The 21,517-nt window shown below is 41.0% G+C and overlaps 1 protein-coding gene across 5 annotated transcripts in view; it reads left to right on the plus strand.

Annotated features, from left to right (window-relative positions):
- The window catches only part of chid1 (chitinase domain containing 1), a 163,882-nt gene that overhangs the window by 62,481 nt on the left and 79,884 nt on the right, over positions 1–21,517 (plus strand). For all 5 annotated transcript variants that reach the window (XR_004222175.1, XM_012960959.3, NM_001008104.1 and 2 more), the window contains 2 exon segments: positions 10,446–10,547; positions 17,626–17,781. Coding sequence is in view for 4 of the 5 variants with exons in the window: in XM_012960959.3 (XP_012816413.1) it covers positions 10,446–10,547; positions 17,626–17,781 (258 nt within the window). In the remaining variant the exon portion in view is untranslated.

Consider the following 21,517-nt stretch of genomic DNA (forward strand, 5'->3'; position numbering starts at 1 on the left):
TCAGTTGTACCTGGTTCCTAAAAGAGCTGATAAGGCTCGTACCTGACACTAATGATCTACATTAAAGGACATGTAAAACTAAAATTTTCCTACCTTGTACATAAGTTGGACACATCTTCCCCACCCAAACCATTGCATGTACAGGTATGGGACCTGTTATCCAGAATTCTCGGGACCTGGGGTTTTCCGGATAAGGGATCTTTCTGTAATTTGGATCTGTCCATAACTTAAGTCTGCTAAAATCATTTAAATATTGAATAAGCCCAATAGGATTGTTTTGCCTCCAATAAGGATTAATTATATCTTAGTTGGGATCAAGTACAGGTACTGTTTTATTATTACAGAGAAAAGGGAATCATTTAACCATTAAATAAACCCAAAAGGGCTGTTCTGCCCCCAATAAGGGGTAATTATATCTTAGTTGGGATCAAATACAATGTTCTGTTTTATTATTACAGAGAAAAAGGAAATCATTTTTAAAAATTAGAATTATTTGCTTATAATGGAGTTTATGGGAGATGGCATTTCCGTAATTTTAAACTTTCTGGAAAATGGGTTTCCGGATAAGGGATCGCATACCTGTACTGCATATATCCTCTCTGTTCACCAGCACCATTACGTTTTCCTAAAACAAATAGCAGCTTTCACCCAGCGGCCATTTTCCTTCTGACACATTATCGGTGACATTTACAGTACATCTGCAAAAAGCACAAGTACGCTGTAAAGTTCATGCAGTGAAGAATGCAGGCTTACACAGGCAGCTCAATTTTTTTTAAAAATCCTGCTTGGATTCAGCACTGCATTGATTAAGCTGAGCTCAGGACAGGAGATTAGGAGAAAAAACATGTTTCTCCAGCATTGCAGTGCATGGCTAGAGCAGAGTTTCTTTGGAAACCAACAATGCTAGCTCTTCATTGGCTGCTAGACTGAAGGGTGTATATGGGTTTTGGAGTTGGGAGGAACTGAGCATGCTCAATAGCCAGCAGCCAGAGTACATTTCTGAGGGAGGGGGCCTAGTGGGTTAGAGTAGAAGAAGGCATCCTAATTGATTAAGGGAGCCTTTCTATTAATCTTTAAAGGACATGTCAACCCCAAAAATATTTTTTTTGACTAATAAAAGAAAATTCATTAGAACATAATTCTAAGCAACTTTCCAATATCTATTTACTTAAAATTATCAGTGCTTTAAAAGTTATTTGTATATGTAATATACAAATATATAGAAAGCAGCATTTGCTAAACTCCTGGTTTTTACACCGTGACACCAAATTGGCATTTGCCATGATATCATGGCCGCCTCCCAGCTGATCCTGGCTCTTTAAGCAAAAGGGCTACTTAGTTAGGCTACTTAGTTAGGGTGCATGCATATATCGGTACTCTGTGGGATAATGGGCACATAATGCATTCTTGCTATTCTTGCCGATGCTTTGCTCTTAATACCCTGTTAACTTTATTATCTCTTTGTGGAAACAGGTCAGAGTCGATTCCACCTACAGTTTATGGCTGCTTTATAGCTAACTGCTTAACAGTTCTGTTAGTCGCTCAGAGCGTCAACAGCTCAGGGGAGAAGAGAGAGGAGATCAGAAAATGGGAGAAGGCAAAAAGAAAAGGGAAAATATCCTTGGGTGGTATAAAATAACAGCAAAGCAACAGAACAACAAGGGTAAATGAAGAGAGGAGGAGAGTGAATCATGTGCTTAAAGGGGTGGATCACATTTAAGTTAACTATATTATAGAATGGAAAGCAACTTTTCCATTGTTTTTTATTGTTTTTTTATTATTTGCCTTTTTCTTTGCAGCTTTCAAATGGGGGGTCACTGACCCCAGAAGCCACAAACTAGTGCTCTGTGAGGCAGCCATTTTATTGTTACATTTTATAATTTATTTTTCAATTCAGATCCTCTGCTATTCATACACCAGTCTCTTATTCAAACCACTTCCTGGTTGCTAGGATAATTTGGATCCTTGCAACAAGATATCTGCTGAACAAAAACTGAAATAACTTCAAATAATAAAAAAAAATGAAGACCAATTGCAAATTGTTTTAGAATATCACTCTCTACTTTATACTAAAAGTTAACCCATTTAGGATTTCCCCTTCTGGTCCCTCATTGCCACGGGTCACCAATCCTCCCCACACTTTTTTCCTTACTTCTCTACAACCTCTTCAGTTGGAAACTGCTGCCTCCCAGTCCTAGTCTAACGCTACAGGGAGCCTTGTGATCCAGAAGGAAATTCTCGTTTCCATGCTGCAGAATCCTATAAACTTGCTAGTGACAACTAAGCCTAAAATCCTATTGATCGTTATGCAGTAAGCACTGAAATGCTACAGACCTGCATTAGTATCTGCAATATATTACCATATTGCCTAAATTCACAGGAAAATTGCTTGCACATAGCGCTAGTGGGATTTTAGTTGCCACTAATCTCATCAGCACTTATGAGTTCCTATCAGCACACATGTCCGTGATATTATTATATCTGCCGCTATCGAGTTAGAATGAAAACGTAGCCGTGCCTTGTTCTGCTGTGTGCCTTTCCTCCGAGCTGGAACTAACTGCTTCAGAACCCATCTTGCAATTCTTGTCTCGTCAGCTTTGCCAAAATTCCAGCAGTCGCCGGGCTTTGTGAAGCTTTGTCATCCATCAGAACAGTGATTCCCTCTATATTGGTATTAAGTGTAATTATACACTTGAGATTTAGTGATGATTGCTGCGTTAGAGAGAAATCCGCTTACATTGCACATCTCGCCAAAGAACAACCGAATTACCTTGATGGGTCATGTTTTCCTTCACATATTTCTCTCTTAGATCTGTAATACTCAAGAGGTTCCATCTTCTTTCATCTAATGCTGATTGAAAAAAGAAAAAAGTTTCCTTCTTCACACGTTTTCTGTTAAAGTGGTTGTTCACCTTTAAATTAACTTTTAGCATGGCATAGACATTGATATTCTGAAACAATTTGCATTTGGTTTTCATTTTTTATTATTTGTTTTATTTATAAGTTATTTAGCTTTTTGTTCCACAGCTCTCCAGTTTGAAATTTAAGAGGATCCGACTGCTAGGGCCTTTTTTACCTTAGCAACCAGTCAGTGGTTTGAACAAGAAACAGGAGTATGAATAGTAGAGGAACTGAATAGAAATAAAACAATATATAACAATAATAACATAATGGTAGCCCACAGAGCAATAGTTTTTTGCTATCCAGTTGCAGCATGGACTAAACTATACCCAGCAATGTGCATGCTTAACATCGGGGTCTGTTCCAGCCCAAGGCAACCACAGCCCTTTAGCAAGACCTTTGCGTTGGAAGGTGCCCCCGGCAGCTCCCCATCTTCAGTACAATCTCTATAAAGTCACAATTCAAGGTTGTAATTCAGATTCTCACTACACGGCATCTCATTCTGATTGTTATATTCTGATGCAGAGTGCACTGGTTTCTGAGCTGCCATATAAGGAGCATCTGAATTAATTACTATACATCTTTGAATTGTGACATTTATATTGTATATATACAGTATATTGTGTCGGCCCCTAAGCTCAGTAACTGACAACAGCACAGAGCATGTGCAGGGAATCAGCAGAAAATATGGGGAGCTACTGAGGCATCTTTGGGGGCCCAGATCTTCCCTGCTAAAGGGCTGTGGGTGCCTTGGCTGGTACAGAAACTCAAAAAATAACTTACAACATTTCTCCTTCGAGTCTTTTTTTAGCTTAAGTTTGTTCTCCTTTAAGAATTCAAACTACCTGTGTCTGGGTATATTTAAGTGGATATTAGTGTACTTTATTATGAACCAAGGGACCAAAGAGATTATATGAGATTTACTACATTTACTACATTTAAAACCAGAGATAATTACAGCAAACTATATCCATTGTAGGGCTACAAATCACCTGGATATGCTATCACCAAAAGACTTTTCAACACTTTCATGTCGTTGCTGCCTGCCCTGTTTATAGTCTTCCCTGCTTAATCATAATAAGGACACTCAAGAGATTAGCAGGCCAATAAATACAGCGTTGTGAAAATGGCTTTGCTTTGCTTTGTATAAATAATGCACTGATCCAAATGCTGGGGGATATGGCAGAGATGCAACAGAGTGGCTGACCTTTGGAAATACACAGCGTTAGCGATATTTCCCAAATATTGACAAATCCGTTTTGTTTTATTATAAGGTGACCTTATTATAATTCCCTATATCAGCACTTTGTGGGTGAATAAATGTAATTCCTGGCAATGGAACGTACTGTATATACCAGAGGCTGGGTAAATGGGGGAATAATGAATGAACATAGGGCAGGGCTTATCAAGGTCCATGCATATCACACAGGTAGCTTGTGTTCTTGCTGGATATTTATCCATTGTGGGGGGTATCCTTAGGTCTGGTGCCCAGGGCACCCCCGGACTTTACATAGGGATAAGTATACTGGCGTTCTGTGGAATGCCTCCTAGCTTGTAGATCATTTAGCCGAGCAGGCTAGCTACCCACAATGTAGAGTCCTGCATCATGTTGGGTACCTGCTGGTTTAAGGTGAGTCCCTTATTCCCTGACCATGCACAAGGTCCACCAAGTACCATCCTTGACTACCTGGGAAAAGTGCAGGCACTATTTCCCAACTCCATTGATGAAAAAGATATTTTTTCCCCTCACCCGGTTAAAACACCTCCCAAGTGATGTCACTTCTGGGCCAATGTAATTTTTTAGGCAAATTTAAGATAGTGGTTGTGGGAAAAAAGTGGGAGCGGCACAGCATGTTTGTGGGTCCGGATGAGTAGTTTTGAGTGCATTGCTGCTCGCCTGGCAGAATGTTAGGGAATGTGCTAGCCAGTCCTTTTCATAATCATTTCCATCAGGAATGCCTGACTGAGGATCTGAATTTGTGACTATATGATGAATAAATTTGCACTACAATGGCTTCCTAAGTATATCATATGACTGAAACATTGGGCATAGGGGCCAAAGCTCAATATGCTAATTGTTTGGGTCACTTTGGCAGGAGCCTAGACTCTCACTCAGCCTTGTTAGAACCTCACTGTCCATTTATAATGTATTGTTTTACTATTTAATTACAGCCATCGAGTAGTGTTGTTGTGTGTGTGTCATAGTAGGTTTTCTTTCTATGTCCTAAAAGTGGAGAGAAGAAAAGCAGCGCTCATCAAACTTGGCGATTTTTAATTCAGAAAATGCCTGCTTCCTAGTGTATTGATGTGGATGCAGTAATAATAGTACATTTCCCTGCGCACCCAGGAAAGAGGCTGGCACAATCTGTCAGCTCTGCGGATCTGTCTTGCCTTCACAATTGCAAAGGACATTACTGACTTAATCAGTGGCAAAGTACTACCCCGAGGTCCTGCGCAGCTGTGCTTACACCAGACCCAATAGAAGAAAAGCAACTCTTGTAATTAGGAGACTTTTTTTGCTGATACAGCATTATCTACCCCCTTTTTGTGACTGTGTCTCACAGTACTTTTCTGGGTGCCTTTGTTCAGTAACAGAGGCGAGGGTGTTTTAAGCTGCTGTGTTCACAGTGGCAGTATTGTAGCAAAGGGCAAGTAATCCTTGGCAAAAACAGTCCCGTGGCCTTAAAGGAGAAGGAAAGGTAAAAAGAAGGAAAGGTATCAAAAGAAACACAGGATTTTTTCTTTTGTGTATACATGTTTCTCCATGTCAGACTTCCTGCTCTTAGAAAAATCCTTCAGGGCACGGGCAGGAGTCTGCTCAGTTTGCTCCTTACTCTCTTCCTTCTCCTCCTCCCCCCCCTTCCCATTAGAATGTGCTTCCCCTCCCAACTCTGTGTAATCTAAGATACCAGCAGCTATAGCTGCAGCACTGAAGTTACTGAGACCAAGCTAAAATGGCAGCTGCTATCTTAAACAAACAGATGTAGCTTCTAGGGCTGTTTACTCAGGTTAAGCTTTTTTTGCAGAGTAAATATAGCGTTCTAGCTTGCACTATTGTGACTAATCTATTGACAATAAAATGCCAAAATGCCCTTCCTTCTCCTTTAAACAATGTTAACCAAGATTTGAAAAGCTAGTGAGTTATACCTACTGTATTTATGGATGAAGTAGCCGGGTAGTAATCTGAAGGGCAAGTGAAGTATATCTTTGAATGGCTAGAGTAGTCAGGCAGGGTTCTGAAGGGCAAGTAAAAATCTGTTTGAGTGACTTTGAGGTGATCTGATATTTCAAGCGCAGTTGCCATGTTTTTTACCCAAAATGCTGTGTTTTTTCCCAGGATGCCATCTTCACTGTGGCTGCATGGGGGCATTGTGCCTGACACAATAACGCTGGTGCTAAGGGGACCCTGGAGCTACGTCCTGGTCAGGAGCTGGTGCTAGCTCCAGATTTCCCCTGAATCAGTAAGCGCAGCAACTCTCTGAGTGTACTGAGCAGCCAGGCAGTGAACTGAAGATCTATGAGTGGTTAGAGTGGCCAGGCAATGGTCTGATGGGCAAGTGAGATATATCTGTGAGTGTTTAAAGTGGCCAAGCAAGGATCTGATGGGCAAGTGAGATTTATCTGTGAGTGGTTAGAGTGGCCAGGCAAGGATCTGATGGGCAAGTGAGATTTATCTGTGAGTGGTTAGAGTGCCCAGGCAAGGATCTGATGGGCAAGTGAGATATATCTGTGAGTTGTTAGAGTGGCCAGGCAAGGATCTGATGGGCAAGTGAGATTTATCTGTGAGTGGTTAGAGTGGCCAGGCAAGGATCTGATGGGCAAGTGAGATATATCTGTGAGTGGTTAGAGTGGCCAGGCAAGGATCTGATGGGCAAGTGAGATATATCTGTGAGTGGTTAGAGTGGCCAGGCAAGGATCTGATGGGCAAGTGAGATATATCTGTGAGTGGTCAGAGTGGCCAGGCAATGATCTGATGGGCAAGTGAGATATATCTGTGAGTGGTTAGAGTGGCCAGGCAAGGATCTGATGGGCAAGTGAGATACATCTGTGAGTGGTTAGAGTGGCCAGGCAAGGATCTGATGGGCAAGTGAGATATATCTGTGAGTGGTCAGAGTGGCCAGGCAAGGATCTGATGGGCAAGTGAGATATATCTGTGAGTGGTTAAACTGGCCAGGCAAGGATCTGATGGGCAAGTGAGATTTATCTGTGAGTGGTTAGAGTGGCCAGGCAAGGATCTGATGGGCAAGTGAGATTTATCTGTGAGTGGTTAGAGTGGCCAGGCAAGGATCTGATGGGCAAGTGAGATATATCTGTGAGTTGTTAGAGTGGCCAGGCAAAGATCTAATGGGCAAGTGAGATTTATCTGTGAGTGGTTAGAGTGGCCAGGCAAGGATCTGATGGCCAAGTGAGATATATCTGTGAGTGGTAAGAGTGGCCAGGCAAGGATCTGATGGGCAAGTGAGATATATCTGTGAGTGGTTAGAGTGGCCAGGCAAGGATCTGATGGGCAAGTGAGATATATCTGTGAGTGGTCAGAGTGGCCAGGCAATGATCTGATGGGCAAGTGAGATATATGTGTGAGTGGTAAGAGTGGCCAAGGAAGGATCTGATGGACAAGTGAGATATATCTGTGAGTGATTAGAGTGGCCAGGCAAGGATCTGATGGGCAGTGAGATATATCTGTGGATGGAGGGGGCTGCGAGTGGCTAAAGTAGCCAGGCAGGAAAGCTAAAGAAACATGCCTGTGAATAGATAGATTAGCTTTGCAGAGATCTGAAAAGTAACTGTGATACTCTATGGCTATAAGTGGCAAGTGTAACTAGTCAGGGTTTTGCGGAGCTAGTGACAGATAGGTATGAATGAGAATTAAAATAGTAGCCAAGCTGACCTAGTGAGAGATTGTATATCTGTGGGAGGCTATAGTAGCCATGTGGGGAGCTGAGGAGCCAGTGAGATATGTATAATGGTGTTGCATGAGCTGAAGGGTTCAGCCAGAACCTTTTCTAAAATTCTGGGTCTCTTTTGCATTCTGCAAACATATCTCCTGAGCTTTCCTACTAGGCACGGAGGGTATGTACATTTCAGCCCCTCCATTTCAGCCCAGCCATTGTACATTCTGGGCAGGCAAAGCAGTTGCAGAGTCCATAACCACAGGGGGAATTACACACGTGCCCTTGGTAATATGGATAGTGTGTGAGTAAGCTAATATGGATGGTGAGCTGTATGAATGACATAAGGGACAGTTATAGTTTTGCATACATGATTTTTTTTTTGGTTCATTTAACTTTTTTTTAAAAAGTGGGCAACCTGGGGCCATCCAGAGATTGCTGGGCTACAACTCCATCTAGCTAATTGTACAGGGTGGTCTCAATCTATGATTAGGAATCATCCATTATATGACACAGGGTTTCCTTCAGGCGCCAAGCTGGAGATTGGATTTCAGCAACAGTCACATTAGTTATCTCCTCAATCTACAAAATAATACAACCTGCTATAAAACCTAATTCTCTCTATAATTGCCCTTATTTGCCTGCCCTTGTGAGTAATTAAAATCAATTTCAATGAAACTGTGTTTCCCGAGGCCTGTTCTTTCCCACTGTGTCCCGGGCCTTGGTTCTCACCCTGGAATCCATAGACTTCAATTATTATATTAATCTAAATATTCATTAATCTCACGTTAGGGTTCCTTCTGTTTCCATAATATGATAGGCGTGCAATAGATATTTGAAGGGAGTTCGGATTATACAGTCATATTCAAAGTCAATTATCAACACATTTTCCATTTCTATTTAGCAGTAAAAACAGAGATATCTGTAATTATATATTTGTTAAAGCATTCTTTGAGTGAGGAATGTTCTACTACTTTCCCTAAACAGCAGCCCCTGTACAGTTTGGGTACTCAGATTAAGCCAGAAGGTACAAAAGGAGCAACAGGGAGTTTTAACTTACCCCCCATTGTGTTGCTGTTCATATGAAATAGTGCAAATAAATAGTATTTATTCATAGTTTTTGAAGGAACAGATTACAGTCACCGGTATACAGTATTAGGGGTTTCTGTGTTGTGGAGGGCTCTTTAACAATTTTTTGTTTGGAACCAGGTGTTCCCCTTTAATAGTATTAAAATAATGCCTACTTTGTTGGGGGGTTTAGTTGCTTTATGGCCTTGGAAACTTGGAACATAAAAAGGGAAGGACAGTGTTTTCAAAGGGGCTGCTGTGTGAATGCAGTGCCATGGGAGCCCTGTGTCTTTAGTTGCTTTGTTTGTTTGTTTATTTTTTTTGTGTGGTTAAAACTGATATAAAAATAAGGTATAAAAAAGACATCCAGTTGTTAGGCCTCTCTCAGTAAGAGCACTTGACTCGGCTGTGCTGCGCTAAACCAGTGCCGGGACAGAACAATAAAACATAAAGATGAATACAGATCTTTTCAAATCCCTTGGATGTTTTCTTCTTGACAAAACTTCTATGTACTTATAATCCTGGAGCACTGAGAAACCCCACCAGATACAACAAATACAATGAAACTAACGTATAGCCTAATTCCCTGGCTTTTACATCATAATACTGGGAAACTGATCTCCCAAAGCACAGATCTCCGTTGTAATAGGAATAATTCACTATTTTCTGTTCTCTTTGTGCCAACCTCTACAGTAAAGCCTCCTGCTATGAAATTCATGTTATTTGGTTCATTCCAGGTAGCACATTGCTATGCATCAAATACACCAATCCCATAGGACACGCAGCCTGCAATAACACCATAAAGGGAGTTTAAAGGGGATATTTTTTCAAAACTACCCTCATTGTGTCGGCAGTCATAAATATTATATGGCATCAACTTTCACTTTGACCTAAAACTTACACCTTTATTGGAGCTTGCCATAAATCTTCTCTGGTATATGTCTGCACTAAAAATCAGTGGTGGGTGTACCCTAACAGTCCTTCTACAAAATGTTTGCAGGGAAAGATTGCAGTTTCCTTTCATGTCCTTCAAGATCCCAAATGGCCTCCTACCAGATGCCAATTGGCTGGCATTCTACTGTGCAGTGTTGAGTACAACATTGGATTGACACCTTTAAAGTGGCCATACATGGGCTGGTAAAAGCTGCCGGCCAACAGAGTCATCAGCTTATTAGCCCGTGTATGGGGCCCTCAGACAGGCCTGCCTGATATCTGGCTGGAAATCAGGCAGGATTAAAAGCAAAGAGCACTTTGATGTGATCCTCACCCAGATGGCTTGCATCCGTTGATGTGATTCAGTCATTTGGCCCAAGGACTGAACAATTGGATCAATCCAATATCGCCCAACTCATATTAGGCATTCCTGGGAGAAATAACATCATAACCCTTACTTTCAATGTCATTAGCCCTCCTGATGTCATTGTCCAGTTAGAGGACAATGTTAAGCTGGGCAAACACTAAGATCTGCTCATTTAGTGAGATTGTCAAATGTGCGGATCTTTCAGTGTATGTTCAGCTGTATATATATCTGTATGTACTTTATATCTGTAAGAAAGTATTGATTTATTGTTTTCTCTTCTATTTCAGCACTGATCATTTGGGCATGTTTGGGAGGAAAGAGTTTGACCAGTTGGCGCCTGTTGTGGACAGCTTCAGCCTCATGACATATGACTATTCAAGTCCCCAAAGGTAAGACTGGCTAAGCAGGAACTTTCTTATAACCTGTGAGCAACAGTAAAAGACACAATGGTTGGGATGTGCAAAAAAGCATAAGCCTAAGACAAACACCAAATACTGTTGCCTGAGTACGCCTGACCCACTTGCCTACCTTACCAGAACATAGGGGGAATCTTTCACGATTATTATGGTGTTTTAGTTGTAATATCGATTTGTAGGCGCCATCTCAGATCATTGTGTTAAGTGTGAGCTTTCAGAAAGACCCAGTGCTACAAAAACTGCTTTCAAATAAGCTATTGTTTTTCCTACTTAGGGGGAGATTTATTAAGACCCGAACGGGTCCGAACGCACCGAGCGGATTCGCGCCCGATTTTTTCGAGTGGCCGCACGAAAAAGTCATGCGCCCGCCCGATTTTTTCGAGCGGGCGCACGAAAAAGTCGTGCGAAAAGTCGTGCGCCCGCGCGAAAAATTCGGAAAGACTGCCGCTGTTTGCAATGGTTTGGTACGAAAATTACGTGACTTTTGGATCGCCAATACGATTTTTTCGTGACTAATACGATTTTTTCGTGGCTAATACGATTTTTTTCGTGACTAATACGATTTTTTTCGTAAGCATTTTCGGGATATTTGCGATCTTCAGAAATTTTCGTTTCCAATCCCAATTTTTCCCATTCGGGATTCGAACTCGGGTTTTGATAAATCTGCCCCTTAGTGTAATTGGAGGACTTGTGAATTGGGTGAGCTGGATTTTTAGTATTTAGTGCCGTTACCATATCTACCATTAGGTGGGGCATGGGAGCATTTTTACCAATACAGGTGTCAGGGAGCTGCTCTCTTGCTCCCTTACCATTGTTCTGCTGCTGGTGCAGAAAGGGTTTTTATGTGTTTTTATTAAAAACTTCACAAAAAAGAATTAACAGAAATCAGACCAACATGGGAGGGGGTGATATCACTCCAACTTGCAGCTCAGCAGTAAGATATGACTAATGTTTTTCAGAGCACAGGTGACATGGCTGAGAGCACCTGAGAGATTAAGAATATGTAAGAATATGGCTAGTCCCACATCACACATCTTTTGAAAAATGGATTTCAATGCAAGATTTTGCTGGAGAGAAGCACTATTTTCACATTATAGAATCCCTTTAATATGATGGGCTGTATTTATAGGTATCAATTATTACGCTTATTTGCTGCCTCCACCCCATGTTAATTTCCAGCTTGAGCTATGCAAGAGAGTGTAAATTTGAGTGTTAAAATCTCTTTTAGGCTAATGTCCAATAAAGAGATTTAGTCGACCGCAATAGATCTCTGCTACCGCAGGTGACTAATCTCTCCAAAATGCTTTCCCACTGGCAACAATACGAATCGCTGGTGGAAAAGCCTACGCATTGTTTCAGTTTTCCAAAGTCATGAGAAGATTCTTCCAGCAGGCAACTTCGGAAAACCAAAGCCAAGAGTAGGCCTTTCCTCCAGCGTATTGCTGCCCGTGGAAAGGCATTTTAGAGAGAGTAGTCGCCCGCGTTAGCAGAGACCTATTGCGGGCAACATCAGTTTTATAGAGGTGTATATTGCCAGCACTGGGCACTGGCTAGACAGTGGGAAGAGCAGTGTATGGCATTGCAGGGGTTGCTCTCCACCTCACCTTTAGCTGCACTCTTTCTGTTTAATGTGCCTTGTCCTCGGCTACACTGGGTGAGTTTTATGTGTAAAATACTGCAGAAATGCCAGTGTAAAAATCTGGTATAGTCTTCATTGTAAGAGCCAGCTAAATGTATAACATATCTGACTTTTATAATGTGGTATTGATGTCTGCACTTCTAATCTCCTCTCCCTTGAGGAAGATGAGGATCAGTGTCAGTGCATGTCCTGAGCAGTCTCAGACAGTCTAATGTGTGCAGTAATACATTAAGATCAGATTAAAGGGGTTTTCATGCAAGTGTCTGATAAGAATACTCACCACAAGCACCCGCCGACAGTTTATTTAATCATTTATCGGCACAGTGATACGTTATTTAGCCAGGCTGTGATTGAGGAAATTGAAGAAATCCAGCAATCTGCACAAATGATAGTGCTGTCTGCTAGAGCTGAAAAGCTAACCAAATATTAGAATATTTCATTACGGATCAGATAAGGTCATTGTTATATGTCAACGAGACTGGGATGTCAATTAATTGAGGTTACCTGTAAGTATTGGCCTGTGTGTACACTAGAAATGCAAGTTTCTGAATAATTTATTAGACCATATGGATTTCCAAGCACTACATTTTGTACACTGTTGAGCTCATTTATGAATGCAATGCAATGTGCAGTTTTGGATGCAGACTGCTATGTTTTTTACTCATATTGCACAGAATTCTATTGTAATACCGGAGTCCCTCTAAAAAGCATTGAGCACAACATGTACATTACATGGTGCCCCCATACATCCTCAAATGATCTTCCATTTTGGCATCTATATATAAACGCCAGCATGCAATGGCACTTGTGGCTATAGATGCAAGTTGGCAAGGGAGCTTGGAAGTACAAGGTTGTCCATGCATGCTGTTGTGCACAACTGAGCAGGCTCTTAATAAAATGCCTGGGCATTGTAGTAGTCAGTTTTAGTATGATGCTGTGATGCTTGTTCTGTTCCTCTGGTTTAGTACACTACCTTGTGCTTTAATACCCATTCATATGGCACCTTCACTGGAAGGGCACTCATGTGGGGTAGAACATCAGCAAAAGAGGTTGACCCTTTTGTAGGGTACCCACAGTGAATGCCATCCAGGGTTAGAGAGAGTGAACCTTGGTCATTTACCACTTATCTCCTAGATAGAGTTCAGAATGGCCCTTTATCTTTAACCCTTATTTGTCTTACACCCCTGGGGTATGCTGTGGTGGGGTCTAACTTATCACTATCTAAATCCTCATTTACAGGACCCAAACCAGCAGTCAGACACCCTTTGGCCTCTGGACCCTCAGTACTACCGCAGCACCAAGAGCCCAGCCAATGGCAATTCCTTTTCCTTCAACTATATATTGCCTATATCCACTACCTACAACACCCTCAGTGTGATCATCAGGCCATCTATATTAACAGTAAAGACAATCACTACAGTCAATTTCATTTTTTCCCCATAATTCAAGAAAAAAATTGGCACACATGGAGTTATTTCTGAACCAGTAGCCACCCCCCTTACTTGCTTACTACACCTCAAAAAACACACAGTGCAACCATTCGTCCAATTATTTTATTTTTCAAGAACACTGGGCTCCAGCAATGTGGTACTTGCAGCACTAGACAAGCGCAGTTAGACTGTCCCTTCTTGGTACCATAGAGGACAGCTGATGTTTGGAGGCCAATCAGGTGACTATTTGCGCAGTGAAACAGTAATTTTCACTTTTAAAGCACTCAAGTCATGTTTTTGGTTTAGACTAAGGCATGGAGTATGTACTGTATATGTTTGATTGGGTTACCTCTTGGTCATCTGGTGTCCTCCAACCGTTTTTAACTTTACTGAAAAGTTGGCTTCTCACTGGTGGAAAGGAGAAAGTAGACTCTTATGCTTTTGCATGAGCAAAACCAATGCCTACCACTCATATAAAACCCCCAGCACTTTCCTTATTAACATTTTCTTGTTCTTGGTGGAAAAGAATAGTTAATCCTTACATGTGATTTGCAGAAGGGTTTAATCCAATACCCCAAGGGAAATGCTGCTCAAAGCAGCTGAACACATTCGGACAAATTGACTTATCTGTCAGCTTTAATACATTCATCAATAAGTTACAAACTGTCAGGAAAGATTTGCTAAATGGGTTAAATGGCCAAACTGCTGGGAATCTTGGATTCCCCCATCTTAGATCTTCCATAAATCCGCCCCTGTATTTTGGATGTAATCTTCACATCTATTCACATCTTTTTCACCCAAGCTGCTGGTCACTTGTTACACGGTGGTTTACCTTTAAGTTAAGTTTTAGTATGTTATAGAATGGCTTATTCCTAGCAGTTTTGCCTTTGGTCTTTGTTATTTTTTCTTTACAGTTTTTGAGTTATTTGCCTTCCTCTTCTACTTCTTTCCAGCTTTCAAATAGGGGTCACTGAGCCCAGCAGGCTAAAACCATTGCTCTGTTCAGCTACAATTTTATTGTTATTGTTACTTTTTATTATTATTGTATAGGTATGGGATCCGTTATCCAGAAACCCGTTATCCAGAAACTCGTTATCCAGAAAGTTCCAAATTACGGGAAGGCCATCTCCCATTGACTCCATTATAAGCAAATAATTCTAATTTTTAAAAATGATTTCCTTTTTCTCTGTAATTATAAAACAGTAGCTTGTACTTGATCCCAACTAAGATAAAATCAATCCTTATTGGAAACAAAACAAGCCTCCAAATTACAAGATCCAAATTATGGAAAGATCCCTTATCCGGAAAACACCAGGTCCCAAGCATTCTTGATAATGGGTCCAATACCTGTACCTATTCAGTCCCTCTACAATACTTATTCTAGTCTCTTATTCAAACCATTGCCTGGTTGCTAGGGAAAATAAGACCCTTGCATTTGAGATAGCTGCTGAAATTACAAGCTGGAGTGCTGCTGAACAAAAAGCTAAATAACTGATAAACCATAAAAGATGAAGACCAATTGCAGACTTTCTTAGAATATCACTGTCTACATCATACTAAAAGTTAATTCAAAGGTAAACTACAATTTAATTCCATCATCTGCATATATAGTCATTCACAAATGCATTTGGCATGGCTTTTAAGCTTTAGTTCTTGTGTAAACCTTTAGAAATGTAATATAACTGTTTTTTTTTTTGAGTTCTTGGAATTTCTTATTATGTCAGTTCATTCAGTGATCTAAATACAGCGTGCCCCTCTGTTGCAAAGCCCACTGTGCTCTCTTGCCAGAAGACAGGGGAAGAAAGGCATAATAAAGAGAAAATAATATGGCTATAAAACCCAAGAGCAGACTCACTGTGATACTAAAACCTGCTGGAGAAAAACTTTAGTAACTGTCCTTAAATTCAATGACGGAATAAGCCACCTAGAAGTGTAATGCTTCGGGGTGCCATAAAACACAATCGGATGAGAGGATGATTGACACTTGTGCGAGACCCAGGACCGGCCTTACTTTCTTCATTATTCTAAGGCACAGCAGGGCGGCTGCACAGTTCATGCCCATTCACCCTGTGATGGACAGGATATGTGTACCCTCAGGAATGGAGCCGGCTCAGCACAGATTGCAATGCTCCTGCTCTATCTTAGAGCATCTTGCAGGTCCTCATTTCCGTGATCTCGTCCAGAAACCGCAGCTGGTGCTCAAAATTTTCATGAGGTGCTGGATATGTACATTCATTGCAATACACAATCGGCATGTTTAATTGAGTTGCTGGTTATGACTTCTATCACAGGTACAGATGGAACAGAAATCAATGAAGCATCTGGCGCATCCTGATGCACCCAAATTGAAATGAATAGTCTTTTTTTTGTGTGCCAAATGCCTCAATGAGGCCTGCACCATCTGTATTTGTACATTTACATTTTTTATGGCAAATTTTGATTGTGTGGACAGGGACGATGTTTCCTCCAATATAAAGGTTTTGAAGCCACAAACAAGATTTACGGTGTAAAATAAATATATTTTCAAGTTATATAACCTAAATATTGCAGCAAGGTTGTTACCCAATGTTTATTAAACAGTTTGGCTTTGTCATCTTTCCACCTTCTGAGGTCAGGAACAGAAATGGCTAATTCTAATTAGGAATTCCCAGATCGGTGCTGAGCCTGTATTACATATCAAGAGCATCATCATAAATCATTTTTTATGTGATTTTGCATTGGCCTAAATGCAAAGATTTGCGGTGCAGAGGACCAGCCAAAGGTTCTCTCTTTCAGATGTAAATCTGAAAGTAAACTGTCCATGTTAAAATGAAAAATTATGAAATTAAAAGAAAGAAAAAAGTGTGTTCCTAAATAATTAGATAAAAAAATTTAGTGTATAATTTTAGCGTTCATTACAGTAAGGGGACTGGTTAGAGCGAATATCACCCTTTGCATAAACTGGCCATACATGTGAAGATAAGGAAATTTAACCCACACCGACTCTATCCCATCAAATCTTGACCCACACCTGACTCTAACCTGCAAAATATTGCCATTGTAGGAACCACACACAACCCGTACCCATGTCTTTCTGCTATGTGTGTTGGTTTTGCACTCATATTAGCTTCCCAGTCTGACCCGCACCCAACCCGAACCCACAGTAGCTGCCCAAATTTCAACCCTAAACCACCTAAACTATGGGTAAACACTTGGGTCCCACGGGTTGTGGGTCGTGAGTCAGCCCTCCCATCACTACTGTGCACTGTGTCCAGAGTCAATCATTGGCCTAAAGGGGGGTGGCAGAGATTGGATAATACTGCAGGACTATGTTGACTACATCAATGAACAGATGCAATCTTAGCCCGATGGAATTTTCAAACTTGGGATGAGGGCATTTATTCCTGAGCCAAAACACAGGCAGATGGGATGCCAAAATTCTTGTCTGGAGGAGCCAAGTCAGCAGAGTTTATTAGCCCTTGTCTGGTCAGCTTTAGTCTTATTGATTGCCGTTCTAGTCTAGTCATAAGGTGGCCATACATTGATATGCCCTCCTTGAGGTGGGTGATATCTGGTTGATCCTATCGGATCCTAATTGCTGCATTGCAGGCCATCGGATCATGGACCGTATTCACAAGAAAATGCAGTCATCAATCTGACAGTAAAAATCAAACCTGCCCGATTGAAATTTGGCAGATTTTTGAGAAGATATCAGTCAGGTAGGCCTTTCAGAGGGTCCCATACATGGGTCGATAAACTGTTGACTTGGGTTGTGAGCTGCTTTTATCGACCAATTTATGGCCACCTTTAGACTAGGGAAAGCTGATTGGTTACTGTGGTGCACTGACCAGCCCAACACTAGGGTTATAAGAGTACTCCTGCAGAAATTACAGTGTTAAAAAACTGGCATGAAGGTAAGAGTAAGAGTGTTCCTTATCTTAATTGTTTTTTTTTTTAATGAAACGCCCAGAAATAAACACCACTGGATTCTCTTTTCATGTAGACCTGGCCCTAATTCGCCCATCACCTGGGTACAAGCATGCATACAGCTACTGGATCCTGAATCCAAATGGAGAAAGAAAATCCTGCTGGGGTTACACTTTTATGGAATGGATTACTCTGCGCTTGGTGCATCCGGGGAGCCCATCCTAGGAAACAGGTAAAAATTGGGGCTACAACCCTTCACCTATTTATTTAACTATTTATTTAGCAGATCTAGACATCCAGTTCCAGTGCCCTATACCACCTCCTCAACCCCCTGAACTATGTCTGCTGGGCCCATGTGGGAAAGGGCCTTTAATGTCAGTATACCATAGATAGCATTAGGGCATTGATATATGGCAGAGGCGGGCCATTGAAACGTATTTTATTCTATAACCCATATTGTATAATAATACACAAGAGCCATGAATATCCTCTAAATGATATCCTTATGAACAGTGCTTAGTGATGTCAGCAGTTATAATCAGTGCTTAGCAATGTAATTTCTGTCACATGACTCACTGACGGGGCGGTGATGTCATGGGGGCGTGGAAGGAAATGTCAGGGGCATGGCCAATGGTGTCAGGGGTGGGGCTATGACTTGGTGATTGGCCGATTGCTGCATCACTAATAAAGTCCTGCCTAATTTTCCTCATTTGGAAAGCAGGGCAGGAAGGTTTGACCTGGACAGCCCTCCTAAAAACCGGGCAAATGGCAATCGTAGGCCCGCCAGAAAACCTTAGACCATAGGACTGCTCTCCAAGCTATTTTTTCTCCTCTCCTCACTTAATTACTTTATCCTCCTAGTCTCATTTCTTTACATACTATATTCTGTTCTTTCATCTATTTAGCCTCTTATTGTCCCATATAGAAATGGGGAATGAGCATGAAATAGGCCAAATGGTAAGGAGCAGGAGGGCCCACCAGGAGGTCTCATAGTAACCTGGCGGGCCATTTCAGCACTGCCTGCGGGTTTGGGCACACCCATGCATCACTATTACCCATAAGTCATTGCTATTTAGTATGTTCATTCCAGCTTTTAAGAGCTGAGTGAATGGGAGGTGACTGAGCAAGCCTTACTGCTTAGAGGCAGCACTTTTATAAGCTACAGGGACACATTATTCAATAGCAGTGTAGAGTGATGTTAGTTTAACCCCTTGAAATCTTCTGATTTTTTTATACGAAGCAGCTGATATTTATTTTTATCAGAGAGGCAGAAACTCCTGCACATTGCAGTGTTATACCAAGCTGCGGATATTCCTGCAGATAGACTGCTGCTAATTCATTCCAAGCCTTCCATCGTCGCTTATTTTCCCTTCCTGTAACTTTCTTTGTGTACCTGTAATTTAACCTGCAAGTTGTGATTTAGTCTATTTCTTGTTCTATTCATCACATCAGTCTACCTGACGCTCCTTCCTTCATTGCGTTTCCGCATTTTTCCTTAGCCAATATTTACATTTTAACAAGTCCCCCTGGGCTTGAATCTACTGAGACATCACAGGATTGTCGACACATTGCGATCTCATTATTCTGATAAAATCTTAAATGTCTAAATACACAGTCTTATTCATTTCTGTCGCTGCATATACTGAGTGACATTTGACAGTATAATGGAATTGCCCTACTTTGCCATGTTTGCCACAAGTAAGGTTAGTTATAAATACTTATATTTCTTATTCTGAAAGCTATTCTGCCTATTGCTACACATGTTTTGTTCAATGCTCTAGTTACACCTGGAAGCCAATGAGCAAGTCACATTTACTGATTAAAAACAGATCTGATTGGTTGTTGTGAGTTACCAGGCCACATGCAAACTTTGGAAAAGGGATCTACAATGATATGTTTGTGAACACTCATAAGTGGTTACCTAACCTATGCACTGACTTAGAATTCTGGAATTAATTTATATATTCTCCTTTTGGGTTTGTTTTGTATATTTATATGTTTTGTAATTTTGTATTTATTCATTATATTCATTTTATGATTACAGTAGTAGTATTTGGTGTTGTTGGATGAGGGAGTTCCTGGGTAAGTCAGTAACAACGTTTTTAGTAATTGTACAGTCTTCTAAGTAGTGTAAAAACACGGTAAAACACCTGCCAAGGCTGGAAATGTAGTTGCCGATAAATTAGTAATACCCTTAAAGGAGAAGTAAAGGTAAAAACTAAGTAAGCTTTATCAAAAAGGTTAGTGTAAATACAGCCATAAGAAGAGCTGTCAATCCCCCATATTTTCTCAGGAGTTACCCACTTTTGTCTTTTTTCCCCCAGTCTCTCGTCGCCCCCAGTTCAATCCCACAGACTTCATGTCAAATCCAGTGGGCACATACGCATTACGCTAGCGGTAATCTCATTAGAAGCATTTGCACATGCGTGGGTATCGATTTTTCGCCTTCAACGGGGCATCTGCACAAGTGTGTCACGTCATTCTGGAAGCGCATTTGCACATGCGTGTGATGTCACTTCTGGGTACTAGCGAATAATTTTGTCAGTGAGTTAGCATGCGCCGCAGATTCCCCTGGATGTTACTCCCCTGGATGTTACTCCCCAAAGGTTGACAGCTCTGCATATGCACTCACAGAAAAACTGTACTAAGTCCTCTATCAAAAGAAACACAGGATTTTGTGTCTCCTATACAGCACAAGTCTTCTCAGTTTGCTCCTCCCCCTCCCATAATAGCATAATGTAGCACAGAAGCTTCTGAGACCAAGCTTAAATTGCAGCTGCTATCTTAAACAAACAGAGGGAGCTTCTAGGGCTACTCAGTAGAGATGCACCGAATCCACTATTTTGGAATTCGGCCCAAACCCGAATTCTTTGTGAAAGATTCAACCGAAAGCAAATCAAATGTGAAAAAAAAAAAATTATTTTGTAGCACAAAAAAAGCATAACAAATAAACAAAAACCTCTAAAACAACAAAGCAAAGCAGCAAAAGATCTTTCAATTGAAAAAGGGACACCTGCTTTTAGATGGCATATTTTTTATTTCAGATTGGTCACATATTAAATGGCGAAAAAAAATTGCAACCCATGGGAAAGTAAAATTTTAAAGATCATTCAGTGGCCAAATGTAATGACTGGTTGTTGAGAGTTATTGGACTGGGACAAAATGTACCCATGTCGTTACCCTAAATTTACTTTGCTTTTGTCTTGCACTGTTTCTTTAAAAACAAAAGCTTAGCATTCCCTTGCCGCTGTGATTTCCCTTTCCCTGTGTGACTATTCCGATCCAATTAAATAATATAATCAGCACAATATATCTTCGACTGAAAGATTTAATATCTCTTAAAATAATTGCTTTATTCGTTTATTTTCCCCCTGTAATAAAGCAGCTCTGCCTTATGTTCTGATGAGTGGATCCAGGCAAATCAGCAACTTTTGTTTATCTTTTGGAGAAAATGATTCCGTGGATTCAATTTGCAAATAAGAGACGCGCCGCCGTCTTCACTTACATATTTACAGTGCCGCCGGGAACAGAACGCAACAGCTTTATTTTCTATAGAATTTATAATGCCATTGCTGCTAAGGGCTTTTTGCAAGCAAATAAAGATGCCCCATCATATATGTATCTCATTAAAGTAAACAAATACAAGTGGGAGGAGCAAGTGCATTACGCTAAATGCCTACAGGTTGGTGGCTTTCACTGGTATGTAAAGCCAGTTTCATTCTTGACAATAGGCAATATACATTTAAACAATGCTGTGAAGCTAGCACCTATCAGATGTTGGCATTGGCACTTGTTGGGTGTGGCACTGGAATCTATTTTGGCCTCTTTGGTGCTGTGTTTTTGGTCCACTTAAAAGTGACTGAAATAGCACCACATACATGCATACTCTCTGGTACTCAGGCCCGGACTTGGATTCAAAATAGACCCTGGCATATCAAGTACACAGAGGCCCAAACAGCCCCCACAGG

Source organism: Xenopus tropicalis, chromosome 4 (genome assembly GCF_000004195.4).
Source record: "Xenopus tropicalis strain Nigerian chromosome 4, UCB_Xtro_10.0, whole genome shotgun sequence".
Lineage (NCBI taxonomy): Eukaryota > Metazoa > Chordata > Amphibia > Anura > Pipidae > Xenopus > Xenopus tropicalis.